Below are 15,040 nucleotides of genomic sequence, written 5' to 3'. Positions count from 1 at the left end.
GCTCTGAACGTCATACCACACCTGTGGGTGCAGAAGACAGCCTCGGTCACTCGCTGCACAGAGGACCCCACTCTCTTCACTCTCTGACCTCCACCTTCTTTCCCTACCATGCCCTTCCTTAACTCACCTCCCCTTGGCCAGGCAGATAGACCTGCACACCACGAGCCTCGGAGTCTGATACAGGGTGAACCAGCAATGCATCCCCTAAACACAGCAGAATCCACTCTGAATTGGGGGATCGGTTCCCAAAGAGGGAACCCTAAAGCACCTGCCCCTTTGCAGCAGCAGCCTCTGACCCTCCTCCCTTCCTGCACATCCACAGACATATCCCCCACAGTGCTTGCTTCTTCTCAGCCCTACCCCAACCCACCACTAACTGTCCTCGTTTCTCACCAAGCAGGAACTGATCATCTATACTGAAAGTGGTCACATCCTTAGGATAATGCACCCACAGGGGCCTAGGAAGGAAGCAAGACAAGAAAGGAAGACACCTGCTGTTTTGGTGGAAGTCAAAGATGCTACCCCAGGAACTGGCAATAAGAAGAGCACAGGCGTTAAGACCCGGATCTGGCAACCAGTAAGGCTTCAGCTATGCAACCTAACCTTGGACCTGACATCTGGTTTCCCAACCCACCTCCCTGCTGCCTCCTCCCCAGCTCCTTCTGGAAAATGTTCTGCAGAGCGACCTTCCAGTGGCCACTTTATTATCCTGGCCTACAAGGCCCTCCAGGATCAGGTCGTATTTTCCACTCCACCTCACCTACCTCTCCCTCTGGTTTGTTACCCTTGAGACACGCTGTTTTTTTTTCCCACTGCTGGAACACACCAAACTGGTTTCCATTTCATATGTATGCACTTGCAATCTCTCCTGCTTGGAACATTCTCGGACCACAAGTGGCTGTCTTACTCATCAGACAGGCCTCATCTTTACGTGGCCTGTTTGTGGAACTTAATTCCATTACCGTGTTCTACTTTTTACAAACAGCTTGTCAGTGTTGGCGATTTTCAAATTTATATATTTGTCTACACGTCTCTCTGTCTTCCTCACAAGGGTAGGACACTTGTCTAACTTGTTTCAGGCTCTGCAGGTCATGATGGATGATCCCTGGCATGTCAATAAGCACTCAGGGATGTTTACTGCTATTCATCCCCACTGGTCTCCTCTCACTCTTCCCCTTGCAATCAGATTTCCCTCCTTTACAAGGCCCTGGCAAATGAAGAAAAGAGCCCAGAGATGGAACCCTGTCCCCACTGTCTCCGAGCAACCTCAGTCCACTCTCCACAGACCCAAGCGAATGCCTTACCTCATGACTGGGATCCCCTCGCGATGGGACTGATAGAAGAGGGTGTACCAGAAAGGAAGTAAGGAGTATCGCTGGCCCAGGGCATCTCGAATTATCTCATGGTACTGAGACGGTAACAGCCACGGTTCCCGCCGACCAGTGTCCAGGTGGGCATGAGCCCGGAAGAATGGCTGATAGGCACCCATCTGGTACCAGCGCACAAGCAGCTCTGGCTCTGGATTTTTGAAGAAGCCGCCCACGTCCGCTGGAGAGGGGAGAGAGAAAGCAAGTTGAGAAGAGGGTGAAGGAGGGCTAAGGAGCCCCCCAAGGCCCCAGCCTGGACTATCGGTTCTCTGCTCAAGCCTAGGGTCCATCTGTGCCCTCTACCCTGTCCCTCTCCCGCCAAACCAAGGCCCCAAATTACTCCTCCTCCTCTCACCTCCACAGAAGGAAAGTCCCACCAGCCCTAAGCTGAGACACATAGGAATCGAGATTTTCATGTGGTCCCATTCAGCAGCATTGTCCCCTGTCCACACGGCTCCTGAGGAAGAGAAGAGGGAGGGAGTTTACGTACAGTGAAGGGCTCGGCCTTAAGACAGCTGACCTCTCTGACCTGTCACACCTGCTCTGGGGCCCCCAGGGTCCTGCTGAAAGTGGCGGAGTTCACCAGAGCACTCAAACAGGGACTGGCCACCCCATGCCCTGCCTCCCTTTAAATGCACAGCTGGAAGGAAGCGCACCACTCAAAGGATGGCTGCATGGACAGACCTCCCCTAGAACCAGACCCAGGTCCCTCCACCAAATCTCTCCTCCAAATCTTACCGAAGCGCTGGGAGCCAGCGAAGAAAGCCCTGCTCAGGACAAAGGGGCGTTCGATGCCCCCGGAGCGCAGGACCAGGCCATCCGCGGTCGCCATGTGCTGCATGGGAACAGGAAAGAGCGGTGGTAAGGGGCAAAACCAGCTGCCGTCAGCACCAGTTCTCGGGCCTCGGTCTCGCCTCAGTCCCTTACCACGTAGAGGCCATAGATGTTATGCACGTCTCGGTGCTCCCAGCCCCCATAGTGCTGGGCATCCTTGAGCATGGTGACCTCAGGACCATTGAACACAGATGGTTCGTTCATGTCATTCCAGACATAGAGGTTAGGAGCCGAGCCCTGAGAACACAAGGCGGAAAATGGGAACAGAGGACAGAGGGGAGGAAGAAGACAAACAGTGTGAGAGCAGAGAGCTCCTGGGAGTCCAGACAGATGCACCTCTCAGGGTCCTCCCAGGATCATCAAGGGCCCTGATATCTTACAAGCAACCAACCACAGCAGGGTTGGCAGGCAGAGACTGACTCCAAGAGGTAGTGTGGGAAAGACAGGCTGCCGTACCTCGTAATTGTCAAAGTGAAACATGTTAGCCCACCAGGCCCTCATCTTGGGATTGGTGAAATCAGGGTAACCAGCTGCGCCTAAAAGTCAAGGATGGCTTTAAACCCACGAAGGGCAAACCGGCCTCCACGCAAGCTCCCTGGTCTCCTAATCATTCCCCCTCATTTCTGGACCCACCTACCTGGCCAGCACCAGCCTTCGTAGTCAGAGCCATCCCGGGTTTTAACATACAGACCCAGGTTCTGCAACTCTTCGTGTACACGGTAGCCAGAGTCCACCTTGATGTGGGGGTCCACAATGGCTACCAGCTGTGGGCAAGGACCACGGGTGGTCAGAGCTCTCCAGGGAAATCATGCCTGAGAAAACCAACCACAGCTGCAGCCCTCTTACCTTCCGCCTCTTGGAGGCCAAATGCTCAAGCATGTTGCGGGGCTGTGGGAAACGGCTGGGGTCCCAGGTGAAATACCGCTTGCCATCGGCATGCTCAATGTCCAGCCAGATGACATCGCAAGGCAGGTTGTGGTCATCAAAGCCCTGATCCACTTCCAGAACGTCAGCCTCATCCCGATAGTTCCAGCGGCTCTGGTGGTAGCCGAGGGAGAAGAGCGGGGGCAATGCCTGGGTCCCTGCAGGTTCGGGGTGGGGGGGGACGGGGTCACAGCGGGGTCAGGCTCAACCTGGAGCCAATGGAGATGCCCGGAAATTCAGGGAGGTACACCGGGACTGGGCCAGAGAACAGGCCGAGGCACAGGACTGCTGAAAATGCACAGTCACCCACTCCCACTCAGGGAGACAAGGATCAGGAAAGCAGGCTGCAGGCCCATGGAGTAGGGGCGCCACACACCTGTGAGACTAGCGTACTGCCGGAAGACATCGAAGACAGAGGGCCCGAGCATCAGGAAGACATCGATGATGCCGCTCTCAGACATCCAGCGAACATCCGTCTGTGGAGTCTCCCCAGAGCCCTGCAGGTAGTCCAGCATCTTCCCAAACAGGGTCTGCAGGGAGGACCAGAGAGAGGTCTGACCCCACCCTCCTGCTTCCCAAGCCAGTGTTCTCCTGAGTGCTCTCACAGCAGGCTCCTTGAGCCACTTCGGGCTGGGGTTAAACGTCACCTCCTCAGTGAGGCTTCTCTCAGCCCCTTCACAAGCAGCCCTACCCATCCTCCCCCCACAGCCGCTGTATTTCTTTCGCAGCGCTTACCACCACTGAGCTCATCTAGACCTATTACCTATTTAACCTCTGTCCTCTTCCTTTCCTAACTCAACATACAGTATATTCCCCATATGGATAAAGGGATCTAGCTCTTATTGCAAACTCAATAAAAACGTATTGATGATAAATGAAGGAAGAGAAACACCTTCCCCATGGGTTGTGTCTTCGGGGAGTGACTGGGGAACTCATAGGCTGCTCACGAGGCCAAGGCCTGTCTCTCACCCAATCCCCAACAGGTAACCAGACAGGCCACCCTACCAGCCTCTTCAAAGCAAATGGCCCAGCACGTACATCTGGCTCAAGGCCCACTGATCCCTCCCCACGCCTGTGCTCTCACCTTCCCAGCAGTGTTGGAGGATATGTCAACCCAGGTCTCTGCAGCGTTGAGCCAGAAGATGCCTAGGTCCCGAAGGGGGCTGTGTGCCAGGAGCACGGGCACAGACCCGTACAGGGCCATGCGGTTGTACAGCTCATACTGGAACACGTCCAAATTATAGAGACGATACGGCTCCCCACCCCTACAGGCAGACAGACAGACCAGCCCTTGACCGTGGTACACACAGGATAAACACTGGCCCCTCTGCCCTTTCTCCAAGCAGAAAATCTGACCACCAAAGGCGCCCTGGGCATGGGGAGTGATCCAGGCTCATCCGGAGTATCCAATCTGTATGCACATTCCCCACAGCCCTGACTTCTGACCCGTTACCTCCCCCGACCTTGATGTCACTGTGGGACTCACTCAGTGACTTTCAGCCTGAGGTTGTCTGCGTGCTCGGGGATCCCATACACATGCTCCATGCCTGGCAGAGAGAAGTCCAAACTCACAGACATGGGGCCTGGAAGAGAAGCAAAAGATAAGCTCCGGAGCTGCTGCCTGACAAGGACTCCCTGCACCCCTGCCCAAAGCTCTCCCAGCCCCTACCGTAAGGCTTGCTGTCAGAGTGAGTTTTGAACGTCTCTTCCCAGGCTCCCGGCTCATCATGCTCTGGCTTCCCCTGGGTCTCATCTGGCTGGAAGGAGGAAAGTGGACCACTGCCCAATCACACACCAGTTCTCTCTCTTTCCTTGCCTGTTTTCTAAATCCCATCCCTAATGGCAAGACTAAGCTCAAATTTCTTGTGGGCCTTTCCCCTCCGACCTTCCAGCCAGCCCCGTGCTCCAACTACCCACCATCACCGACTTGCCTTGTCGTCATCCCCAGGTGTTTCCTCAGGCTGGGCCCCATCGCCCTCAGCTGGTTCTTTTGATCCTTGCCTGGAAGGTAGGAGAGCTGTCTGCTCCAATCCAGAGGGGGCGGGGACGAGGGGCTAGTGGAAGGAGGGGTGAGGGAATAGAGAGCCAAGGGTCCAAAGGAACGAAGACATTGGAGGAATGGACTGAATGTCAAAGCTTGGAGAGGGACCCCCAGTGAGCAGGTAAGTATGCAGAGGATGGGGAGAGACATGAGAAAGGGAAATGAGAAGGAAATGCCACCTGGAGGTGCCTTCCAAACACAGGCCCAGCCACCAGCCTCTGCCAGCGTTCCAGAAGAGACAGGCAGGCAGGTTCAAGGGCGTGGGTTCGGAATGCCAGTCCTGGCCCTGCTGCCTCTACCAAGAGACTCTGGCCCCACCTTCCCTCACTGGGCCTCAGCCTCTTGGGCTGACACACGGTTTTGCAAAGGCAAGTGAGTCACAACCATGGTCAAACCTCTACACACGGTCAGGCTTATACACAGGAACTTAAAACAAGAGATTCTGCCAAAGAATGCTTTCAAGGGCAGCTGGCAAGCAGGTCTGCCCAGGGCCTCAGTGCATGCCAGCTGAGAGCCAGGAACCCCAGAAACAGGCAGCATCTCTCCACCCTCTGGCAAAGCAAGGAGCTCCCTACACTCCTCAAGTTCGTTCAACATTTTATCTTCCTTCTCCCAGGGGGCTCCCAGCTAGGGGAATGGAGGACAGGAACCAGAGACCATATAGCTGGGGTAAATGGGTGAATGAAGGGAAGGGCATGGAAAAGGTCCGGGGCACCTTCCTTGGGGGCCAGAGTGAAGGGCGGGTAAGGGCAGAAGAACAGATACAGTACCAGTGGTCATGGATTTACCTAGAGAAAACGTTCTTGATCCTATCCCAAATGCTACCGAGCGTGAGACTAACTTTATCCGAGAAACTGGGGCAGGAGGAGATGGGTAGGGAAGGGGAAAAGGAGGCACAAAACCAACACAAAAACAGAAACATAAAAGTGAGTTTCAGTCGACAAACTTCCAGAGATGGGGCAGGGGAAGAAATAAAAAACAAAAACCAAAAACCAAAAACCAAAAAAAAGAAAGAAAATAAATCTGGGAAGTGTGATGGTGTGAGAGGGGGAAGAGGGAAAGGCAGATCTAGGCAGGCCTCCCCGAGGAGGTGCCCAGGGTACAGACAACGGACAATGAGACTGCCTCCTGGTCTGTACAGGACATGGAGAAAACATCGAGCCAGGTCTGCTTCCTACCCTCCCTGCTGGTCAGTTTCTCCCAGCCCCAGCCCCCACCTGGCTGCACCGCCACCTCATCTCCTCCCAGGGCCCCAGTGCCAGACCCCTCAACACCTCTAGGTTCTTTCACACTAGGTCTCCTTCAATGCTTGACCCCTGTACTCACGAGACCCTGGGGGTCCTCTGGTGCTCTAAATTTAAGAGTCCTCGGGCATTGACACTGAGCAGAAGGCTGCGGTCCTCCAGCAGGTCAAGGCGGAATGGCCGTGCCGTCAAGATGATTTTATAGGGTCCCTCGGCGACGGTGAGCTCCACACTGTTGTCATCCCGGCCAGAGACAGACAGCCTAGGAAAGAGATCAAAAAGGATCTAAGGACATGCAGAGGGCCAAGAGTAGCCATGACACTTAGAAGAAGGGCAAGTGCTAAGAGCTATACAGGAAGTGTGGTTAACAGTACAGGGACAGACAAGTTTGACCAAAGGAACCAAATAAAGAGCCTGGAAACAGACCCAGGCATACTCAGAACTTTGAAATGTAATAGACATCGTGGCAGTTCAGTGAGGTCAGGAGGAAAAACGTTAACAATGATAAGAAAAACACATTTTCTGTAGAGGAAACAAATGGTATCACAATCCTATCTCATTTCAGATACAACAACTCCAGACAGATTATGACTTAAAATTTTCAAGTAAAACCTTTGGAAGAAACTATAAAGAAACGTTTTTTTGACCCTGAGGTTCAGATTATTTAAACACAACTTAGAAACTGTGAACACCAGGCTAATATACCTGACAATATAAACTTCAGAATTTTGGTTTATTGATAGATACCTTAAGGGTAGTCAAAAACAAGAAAAAAGTCTAAGAAACTGTCCCAATCTAGAGGAGTCTAAGCAGACTTGACGACTAAATATAAAACAGAATCCTAAATGGGACTGTCAGGCAGAAAAAAGACTAAAAACTAAGGAAACAATAAAATATGGACTTTAAGCTACAAGGGTATATTGTACAACTCAGAGAATATAATCGATATTTTATAGTGACTATAAATGGAGTAACACCTTTAAAAACTGTGAATCACTATATTATACACCTGTAACTTACATAATACTGTACATCAACTACACTTCAACTAAAAAAAATGAAAACAAAATTTAAAAAGAATTTTTTTAAGAACTTTACTTAACAATAATGATCTATTCATTAGGCATGACAAATATACAACAATGATGTTAAATAACAGGGGAAAATAGGAATTCAAGGTATAGAAGAAGTCTCATAATATTCTTGAAACTTTCCTATAAATCTAAAATTATTCTATAATTTTACAAAAGTGAAAAGATAAACTATAACCCAGGAAAATACAGCTGTAAAACATGTACATAATAAAGAACTGGTATCAAGACTAACAAATTTCTACAAATCAGCGAAGACAACATCAAAGGAAAATGAGCAGAGCCGTAAACTTCCGATTCACAGAAGAGTAAACCAGAATGACAGATAAACATAGAAAGATGAGGACATGCTCAATGTATCGTTCATAAACTGGAAAGACAAGCAAGCCAAGACCATCACGTGGTATCATCCTACAGCCCTTCACTGACAAAAGTTAAGTCCAACAGTACCAAGGGTTGGAGAAGATGCAGTTCAGTAAGTCTCATATATTGCTGGTGGAAGTGTAAACTGGCAAGCCACTTTGGCTTTATCTTGGAAAGTTGATTATTTCCATGTTCTATACTCTGTAGTTCTTCTCTTAGCTCTACATCACAGAGAAACTCCTGCACAGGCAGACAGGAGACATGGACAAGAACGTTCGAGCCAACACTGTGAAGAGTAAAACACTGGAAAGAACCCAAATGCCCATCAACACAGAAATGGAGAAGTGAAGTTGGGAAATATTCATATAACATAGTATTATACAGCAGTAAAAATGAATTTCTAAAGCTACATGCAACAGAGTTAAATACGTAAGTGAAAAAAAAGAAATCCCAAAAGATCTCATTTACTAAAATACTTTCCCTACAAAGCTCAAAACAAACAAAAGCTCAAAAACAAACAAAATCACAGAATTTATCACTTTGGCACATGCACGTATGTATGTACGTATATGTACACGTATGTTTATATACATATACACACAACATAACTGTGAGAACAAAAACCAAGGGAGTAATAAACTTTCGAGTAACAATCACCTCTGAAGGAGTCAGGGGTACGGGGCAGTAAGATGTATGTGTTTGGGTTGGGTGAAGGGTTTATCATGCTATTTTCTACGTTAAATACTTAACAGAGAGCCATGCATGGAATAATGACAGTGTGTCGTGGCCCAAGTACTTGAATAATCCTATCCTGAGTAAGTGGGGAGAAAGAGAGGAGGGAGGAAGGGAGGGAGGAAAGAAAGAAAGAGAAAAGACAACAGAAAAGAAAAGAGAAGAAAACAAACAAGACAGTGGGATGGGACAGGAAGGGAAGGGAGGAACCAACTCCAGAGACGCTGTATTCCTGGAAGGCAAGTTCCATGGCCTTGCTGATTTCCTCTTATACTGAGAAAGCTGTATTTGTCTGCTGAATGCACAAAGATAAAAGGTGAAAGAGAAACCAAGCAAGGGAGTTCCCTGGTGGCCAGTGGTTAAGACTCTGCTTTTACTGCTGAGGGTGCAGATTCAGTCCCTGGTCGGGGAACTAAGATCCCACAAGCCACCTGGCTCAGTCAGTCAATCAACAGAGAAAACAACTGAAACAAAGGAAGAGATGAAGGGAGGTTGAGGGCAGCAAGGTGCTACTCATTTATCATTCCAACGTGGAAGAGAAAGTCAGCCGCCAAATGAAGGTTCCTTAGGAAGGACGAAAGGGCCATGGAGATGGCTATGTTTCTCAGGGGAAATTTACCCAGCTGTGGGGGGATCGGCCACCAGCACATCCGGCACACGGTATCGGGGCCTCCGGGGCTCGAGTTCATCGATCCTGATGCGAGTCATGTTCTTCTGAAGTCCCTGGAGCTCCAGCACCAGCACCACCTGTGGGGGCAGAGGTCAGGGAGTGGAGAAAGGAAAGAGCTACACCGAGGAATGCCCTCTGAACCCACTTCTCTCCTGAGGGGATCTCCTCCTTCTAGCCCTTTGCCTAAGGGATCTGAGACCCGAATTCCTCACAAAGTAAAAGTCCCACAGTTAGATGGCATGGGATGTGGGCCATAGGTTTCCCCTTCCCCAATTCCCCCCGGCTATTTCTCCACCCCCATCTGACTCTTCCTTTTCTCCCCTGACCTTGGTGACTTCGTTGATCAGATGGACTGTGAGCGCATCAGGACCAAGCTGCAGAGAGTCCAGTAAGGCTCGGTAGGGGGAATGGCCTGGCCGTATGCTTCGCTGCCTCCTGTCAAGTGAAACAATTGAGAAGGGGGTGGGCTTCCCCAAGGCCCTAAGTCCTTCTATCAGCTGCAGTGACCCACGCTACCTCACCTGCCAGACACCTCCCACATTACCCTACTTTCCATTCCAGTCTCCCAGAAATATCATACTTGCAGAAGGAACTCTCTTCACAGGTCTTAAAGTTGCTTCTATCCACAGCAAAGGTAATTCCCAGACAGACCCCTAAACAGGCCAGTACCAAAGCGGTCCAAGACCTAGAAGGAAAAGGATGACCAGGGAATAATCAGAGCAGGGTCAGAAAGGGCCCCACTTCAGAGGTGAAGGCCTTTCCCCACCACAACCCTAAAAGGGGAGCAAGGTAAGACTCCCACTAAACAGCAAAAGAAGGCAAACTGGACCCAGGGTTAAGTGTAAGGCCTGAGGAGTTGGCTCACTCACACCTTCCCTTCAAAAGGCAGAGGAAGTGGACAAAGGATCCCTGGCCTTCAGAGGCCAGGTATTGACTCAGGTTACATCAGCCTCTCAGAGGAAAGGCACAGTAGCAGCCAATCCCAGGGGAGGTGGTAGTAGCATCCGTGTAGAACAGAGAAACAAAGTCAAGCCATGCCTTTCATGGGCAAGACGCTAGGGGGAGTGACAGTGAAAAAGTTAAAGATGTGCCCTCAGCTAGCCTGCTGGCCACACTTCCTGGGGTCCTAACATCCCTAACGCTCTAATCATCGTGCTCCTCAGACCTCCACTCCTGTATCTTTGACATAAGTCACCACTATCACCACTTGAGCTTGAAAAGAATAACAAGAGCTAACCTGTACTGAGCTTCCCTTGTAGTTCAGCTGGTAAAGAATCTGCCTGCAATGCAGGAGACCTGGGTTCAATCCATGGATTGGTAAGACCCCCGGAGAAGGGAAAGGCTACCAACTCCAGTATCCTGGCCTGGAGAATTCCATGGACTGTATAGTCCATGGGGTCACAGAGTCGGATACAACTGAGCGACTTTCAACTTGTACGGAGTCCTAATTTACATCTAGGAGCCTGGCTAACTGCATTATAGTTTTTAACTCTATCTGTAGTTTTCAGTAGTGTCAATGCCCAGGTCTCACCCCAAAGTTCTGATCTAACTGGCCTGAAATGGGACCTGGGCATCAGATTTTAAACTCCCCTAAATAATTCTAAGGTTTCCGGGGCAGCTCAGTGGTAAAGAATCTGCCTGCAAGGAAGGATATGTGGGTTCAATCCTTGGGTGGGGAAGATCCCCTGGAGAAGGAAATGGCAACCCACTCCTGCATTCTTGCCTGGGAAATCTCATAGAGAGGAGCCTGGCAGGCTACAGTCCATGCGGTCGCGAAAGAGTTGGACACGACACGGACTGAACAATAACAAAACAGTCCCAATGGGCAACCAGTGTTCAGAACCAAACTTTTTTACGCACTAACTCTTTTCCCTTTGTTTTCTTCGTGAAGGTAGGATTGGAATTGATCTCAGATGGGTACATTGAGACATAAAAGATTCAATAATTCATCCAAGACTGAACAGTATGAGGCGCCAGCGGGATTGAACTGTGTGTGACCCCGGGGCTCAGGTACTGCACGATGTACAGCACGGTGCACCAACCACCAGCAGGGCCTGCCTCACTGAGGACCGTCCCCCTAAGGTTACTACAAACCCGCCACTTCCCCAACATGCCATCAAGTGACAGACAAGGGACTAACAGGCTTATTTAAGCAAGTCAGTTTGTTAAGGATATATTCTCCATTCTGAGTACATCCTAAACAGGCATTCTCCAACTTTAGTGTCTGTTAAGAATTATGAGCAGTGACTGTTAAATGAAAATTCCTAGGTCCCAGGGAATCTGCATTTTTTCCCAGTGACTGATCTAGGAGCACACTTTGAGAAAGTGCTCCATATAGGAGAGGGAAAAACAAAACACAGACTTCTCACCACTCAAACCCTGCTAGCCAGAGAGTAGGGCCTACTAAACACACGGTATCCACCACTAGCCTCGGTATCAGCTGGAAAGCTAAAGGTAAAGAAATTCACCAGGAAGGAGATTATGGAACAGAGTAAGCCCTCCAGTTCCAGAAGAAAGGGCAAAGCATACCAGGCCAGACAGAAAGGTGAGGGAAACACCAGGCTTTGTGGTTTAATAGGCCAAGCAGGAACAAGGAGCAGCAAAACAAGCAGAAGAAATGCTCCCAGAAAACTCAAAAGCAAGGCATGTGCGGCCCCTCACCCCCACACCACAAGCAGGAGCGACTGCAGCGGACACTCTGAGCCACTGACCCCATGTCTATACCGGCCCAAGGCAGAAGCAAGCAGAAGTACATGAGTTAAATACTTTCTGGAGTCTTATTTGCAACATCTATAAAATGGGTTTGGAGAGATGCCAATGTGGATAGGATTTCTGAAGATTTTTCAGATGTAACCTGTTGGAAGGCCCTAAGAACTCCGGAAGGCCTCGAACGCCTCTGAGCAAGAGGTGGTCACAAGTCAAGTTTAGGAATGAGTCGCAGGGAAAGGTGCACCCGTTTATTGTTTCAGATCACAGGTTTCCAGAATAGGATTTCCGATCCATGCTTTTCCACTGCTGCCAACAGTACACGCCTCTCCCCACCCTAATACATCCGTTAGATCCTGGTAAATACTTTGTGGCACTGATTGACTGTTTCAAGCCGTTTTTTCCGTAATATTAACTAGAGAACGCAGACCAAATCATTGTTGTGTTTCAGCAACATCGTCCAGGTCGACTGTTAACTTACGAGATCCTGCCCCAGCCATGCCCAACGACCGTGAACACCGAACAAGCCAGGTATGGTGTCCACGTGAAGACCAGGGCAGGGCAGGGTCCGGGCCTCTCGAGAGAAGGGCAAGGGCAGTGGAAAGCAAGACTGCCGGCTACGGTGCTTCCAGCCCGGCTGGGGGCCGCAGGGCAGCAGGCTGCATTCCCGGAGGCCTGGCCGCGTCTCGTCCCCCGCCCCGACGGCCCCGCGCATTGCAGGAAAGAGGTGGCAGCGTTAACCGCCGCAATCCGCCAGGGAGGGCGGCGGCTGAGAGCGGCCCAGACCAAGAAAAACGCACGGCTGCGGCCTTCTAAAGCCACCGGTCCGGAGCCCCAGAAATAAGGGGCCCCCAACGCCGCGCGGATCTAATGCGAGGAGGCTGGGGCAACCTGAGGCCAGCTCCAGAGAAACAAAGAGTCCTCACGAGGCCGGGGATGGCGGAGTCTCAGGATAACATAAAGAAAGGAAAGATACGGGATTTAGGGGCTTGGGGGCGTCCCGTGCGCGCCCCCGGGATCCGAGCTCCTCACCGCCTCCTACGCGCCTCCACTGCCGCTATCGCCGCCATCTTGTGCCGGGTTTGCTCCTTGACCCGGAGCTTCCCCTCCCCCAGCGCGCGTTGAGCCACGTATCTTAGCGCCCGCCCCTTCCGGCCTCCTGATTGGCCCGACCGCACAGAGGCCGGGCGTTTGTCCCATTGGCGGAAGGAGGGTTACGCTAAATGCTCATGGGGGCGGTGCCAGGGCGGAGCTTGAGGGAGGGGGCGGGATTGTTGAGCCAGGCGCTGTCCGACTTGGCTAGTCCTAAACATCAGACAGAAGCACTGAACCCCGTTTTTCTCAACTTGGCAAATTTTATTTAGAAAAAAGGGTGGGGAGGAAGAAAGTGACAGCGCTCTTTTAAGCCAAGGTCTTAGAAGAGAAACCTCCCACCTTTCTGCAGCACCTTGGCCCCCTCTCTCATGGCTCAACCTCCCTCGGCTTCTGGAGCATGGAAAGGCTATGTGCCCTGCCGGAGAGTGGACGGTAAAGGTGCCTGGAAACGGCCAGAGAAGAGGCCCAGGCGGTCAATGTTGCGGTGGAGGACACTGTGCAGCACAGCCAGATGGGGTCCACCTTCACCCCCACCCTCCCTAGAGAAGTCCCGGATGAAGCGACCACGCTCCGACTGGAAGATGAACTTCTGGGGCAAGGGCCCATGCTCCCGGAGAAAGCCCCAGACACTGAGCAGCAGCAGACGCACTTCAAAAGGTGCCAGTTGACTAAATACCTCGTGCATATTCCCCAGGGCTGGTGGCAGGAGGCTTCCCTCAGCCATGACAGCCACCAAGGTGCAGGATGCCTCCAGGTGCCAGGGGGAATGGGTTGTGTCAGGGTGGCGAGAGGCTTCCCAGTGGCCCAAGAGGGCAGCCAGCAGCCCCCGCAGCAGCACAGAGCAGTAGCACAGGGCGGGGGGAGCAGCTGCTACCAACTTTAGCAACTCAAAGAGCAGAGGCTGTTCCCGGAAGCGCCTACCAATGCGGAGATCCCGCTCCACAGTGGCCCGGGCATGCTCCTCAGGAGGCCAGGCTAGCTCTGCACCGGCTGCATCAGGACACACACTCTCCACCAAAGTCACTGCCACTGCTTTGGCTGCCTCTGGGCTCAGGGTGGAAGCCCCCCAGCAGGCTACACATTCAGTACCCCCAGGGGCACTGCAGCAGTGCACCAGGAGGCTGAGGAGGCTCTGGGTGTTGTAGATAACTTCTTGCTGATTGCGTGACTGGACAAACTTGGGTGGTTTAAGGCCACGACCAATGACTCCAGCGTGGAACACAGACCAAATCCCTCCAGGACCTGGTACAGCTGCAGTGTGCCGCCGGTTTGTGTCCAACAGGGAGGCAGACGCCAAAGGAGCTGTCACAATGGAGAGAGTCTCATTGTCCCCATCCACTTCCCCTCCAAATAGTTCTGTGTTGCCACGATGTAAGGCTCCCTCAACTAGCAGCTGCAGCACAGCTTTGAGCCCCGCCGGGCAGGTCTGGGAGAGGCGCAAAAGAAGCTGGGAGGCGGAAGCCACCCCTGGGGGGCCGTGCAGCCTCAGAGAAGCAAAGAAGCGATGCACTCCAGCTCTCACCAGTCCCAAGAGTTGGGAAGGGGACAGGGCTTCTGGGGGGAAGGGACAAATGGCCAGGAGGGAGGCAGCGGCTTCGGCTACTTCCTCCTCAGGATGGAGCAAGAGAGGAGCCAGGTCAGACAGATGAGCTGAGGCGGACTCCCCGAACCGGGCCCCTAGGGCCGCAGGACCCTCACCACCTTGCTGCTCCCACCCCACAAGCAGCGCCAAGTTTCGCAGGAACCGGGCTGTGAAGGGAGGTTGCAAAGTTCCTGCATGTACCCTAGCCAGGCAGCTTCGGAAGGCCAGGGGCAGGAGGCCAGAGAGACTGACCACCAGCCCAGCATATAACTGAGTAGCCAGACTCAACTCTTCAGGGCTTCGGGCCCGGCTCAGGAGGTGGCCCAAGGCCTCAGGTCCACAGCTAGGCCGGGTATAGACGGAGAGCAGGCCGAGGAGCTGGTGTTGCCAG

At 52.1% G+C, this 15,040-nt stretch overlaps 2 protein-coding genes across 2 annotated transcripts in view; both read right to left on the bottom strand.

Moving 5' to 3' along the window:
- GANAB (glucosidase, alpha; neutral AB) overlaps positions 1 to 13,102 on the bottom strand; it is a 15,562-nt gene extending 2,460 nt beyond the window's left edge. Inside the window, exons 1-21 of the mRNA XM_010854056.1 lie at positions 13,005 to 13,102; positions 9,847 to 9,951; positions 9,593 to 9,701; positions 9,216 to 9,343; positions 6,493 to 6,672; positions 5,955 to 6,020; positions 5,057 to 5,126; positions 4,795 to 4,882; positions 4,612 to 4,708; positions 4,210 to 4,390; positions 3,502 to 3,655; positions 3,048 to 3,283; positions 2,839 to 2,965; positions 2,658 to 2,737; positions 2,295 to 2,438; positions 2,106 to 2,202; positions 1,723 to 1,824; positions 1,305 to 1,548; positions 394 to 458; positions 128 to 204; positions 1 to 21 (exon numbers count right to left, since the gene is read on the bottom strand). Coding sequence (XP_010852358.1) covers positions 1 to 21; positions 128 to 204; positions 394 to 458; positions 1,305 to 1,548; positions 1,723 to 1,824; positions 2,106 to 2,202; positions 2,295 to 2,438; positions 2,658 to 2,737; positions 2,839 to 2,965; positions 3,048 to 3,283; positions 3,502 to 3,655; positions 4,210 to 4,390; positions 4,612 to 4,708; positions 4,795 to 4,882; positions 5,057 to 5,126; positions 5,955 to 6,020; positions 6,493 to 6,672; positions 9,216 to 9,343; positions 9,593 to 9,701; positions 9,847 to 9,951; positions 13,005 to 13,042 — 2,409 coding nt within the window. The 5' untranslated portion in view covers positions 13,043 to 13,102. The remainder of the gene's footprint in view (positions 22 to 127; positions 205 to 393; positions 459 to 1,304; positions 1,549 to 1,722; positions 1,825 to 2,105; positions 2,203 to 2,294; positions 2,439 to 2,657; positions 2,738 to 2,838; positions 2,966 to 3,047; positions 3,284 to 3,501; positions 3,656 to 4,209; positions 4,391 to 4,611; positions 4,709 to 4,794; positions 4,883 to 5,056; positions 5,127 to 5,954; positions 6,021 to 6,492; positions 6,673 to 9,215; positions 9,344 to 9,592; positions 9,702 to 9,846; positions 9,952 to 13,004) is intronic.
- A 208-nt stretch (positions 13,103 to 13,310) lies between these two features.
- INTS5 (integrator complex subunit 5) overlaps positions 13,311 to 15,040 on the bottom strand; it is a 4,689-nt gene continuing 2,959 nt past the window's right edge. The window contains exon 3 of the mRNA XM_010854055.1: positions 13,311 to 15,036. Coding sequence (XP_010852357.1) covers positions 13,474 to 15,036 — 1,563 coding nt within the window. The 3' untranslated portion in view covers positions 13,311 to 13,473. The remainder of the gene's footprint in view (positions 15,037 to 15,040) is intronic.

Source organism: Bison bison, unplaced genomic scaffold (assembly GCF_000754665.1).
Source record: "Bison bison bison isolate TAMUID 2011002044 unplaced genomic scaffold, Bison_UMD1.0 scf7180017864334, whole genome shotgun sequence".
Classification (NCBI taxonomy): domain Eukaryota; kingdom Metazoa; phylum Chordata; class Mammalia; order Artiodactyla; family Bovidae; genus Bison; species Bison bison.
This window is presented reverse-complemented; position numbering and strand designations above follow the sequence as displayed.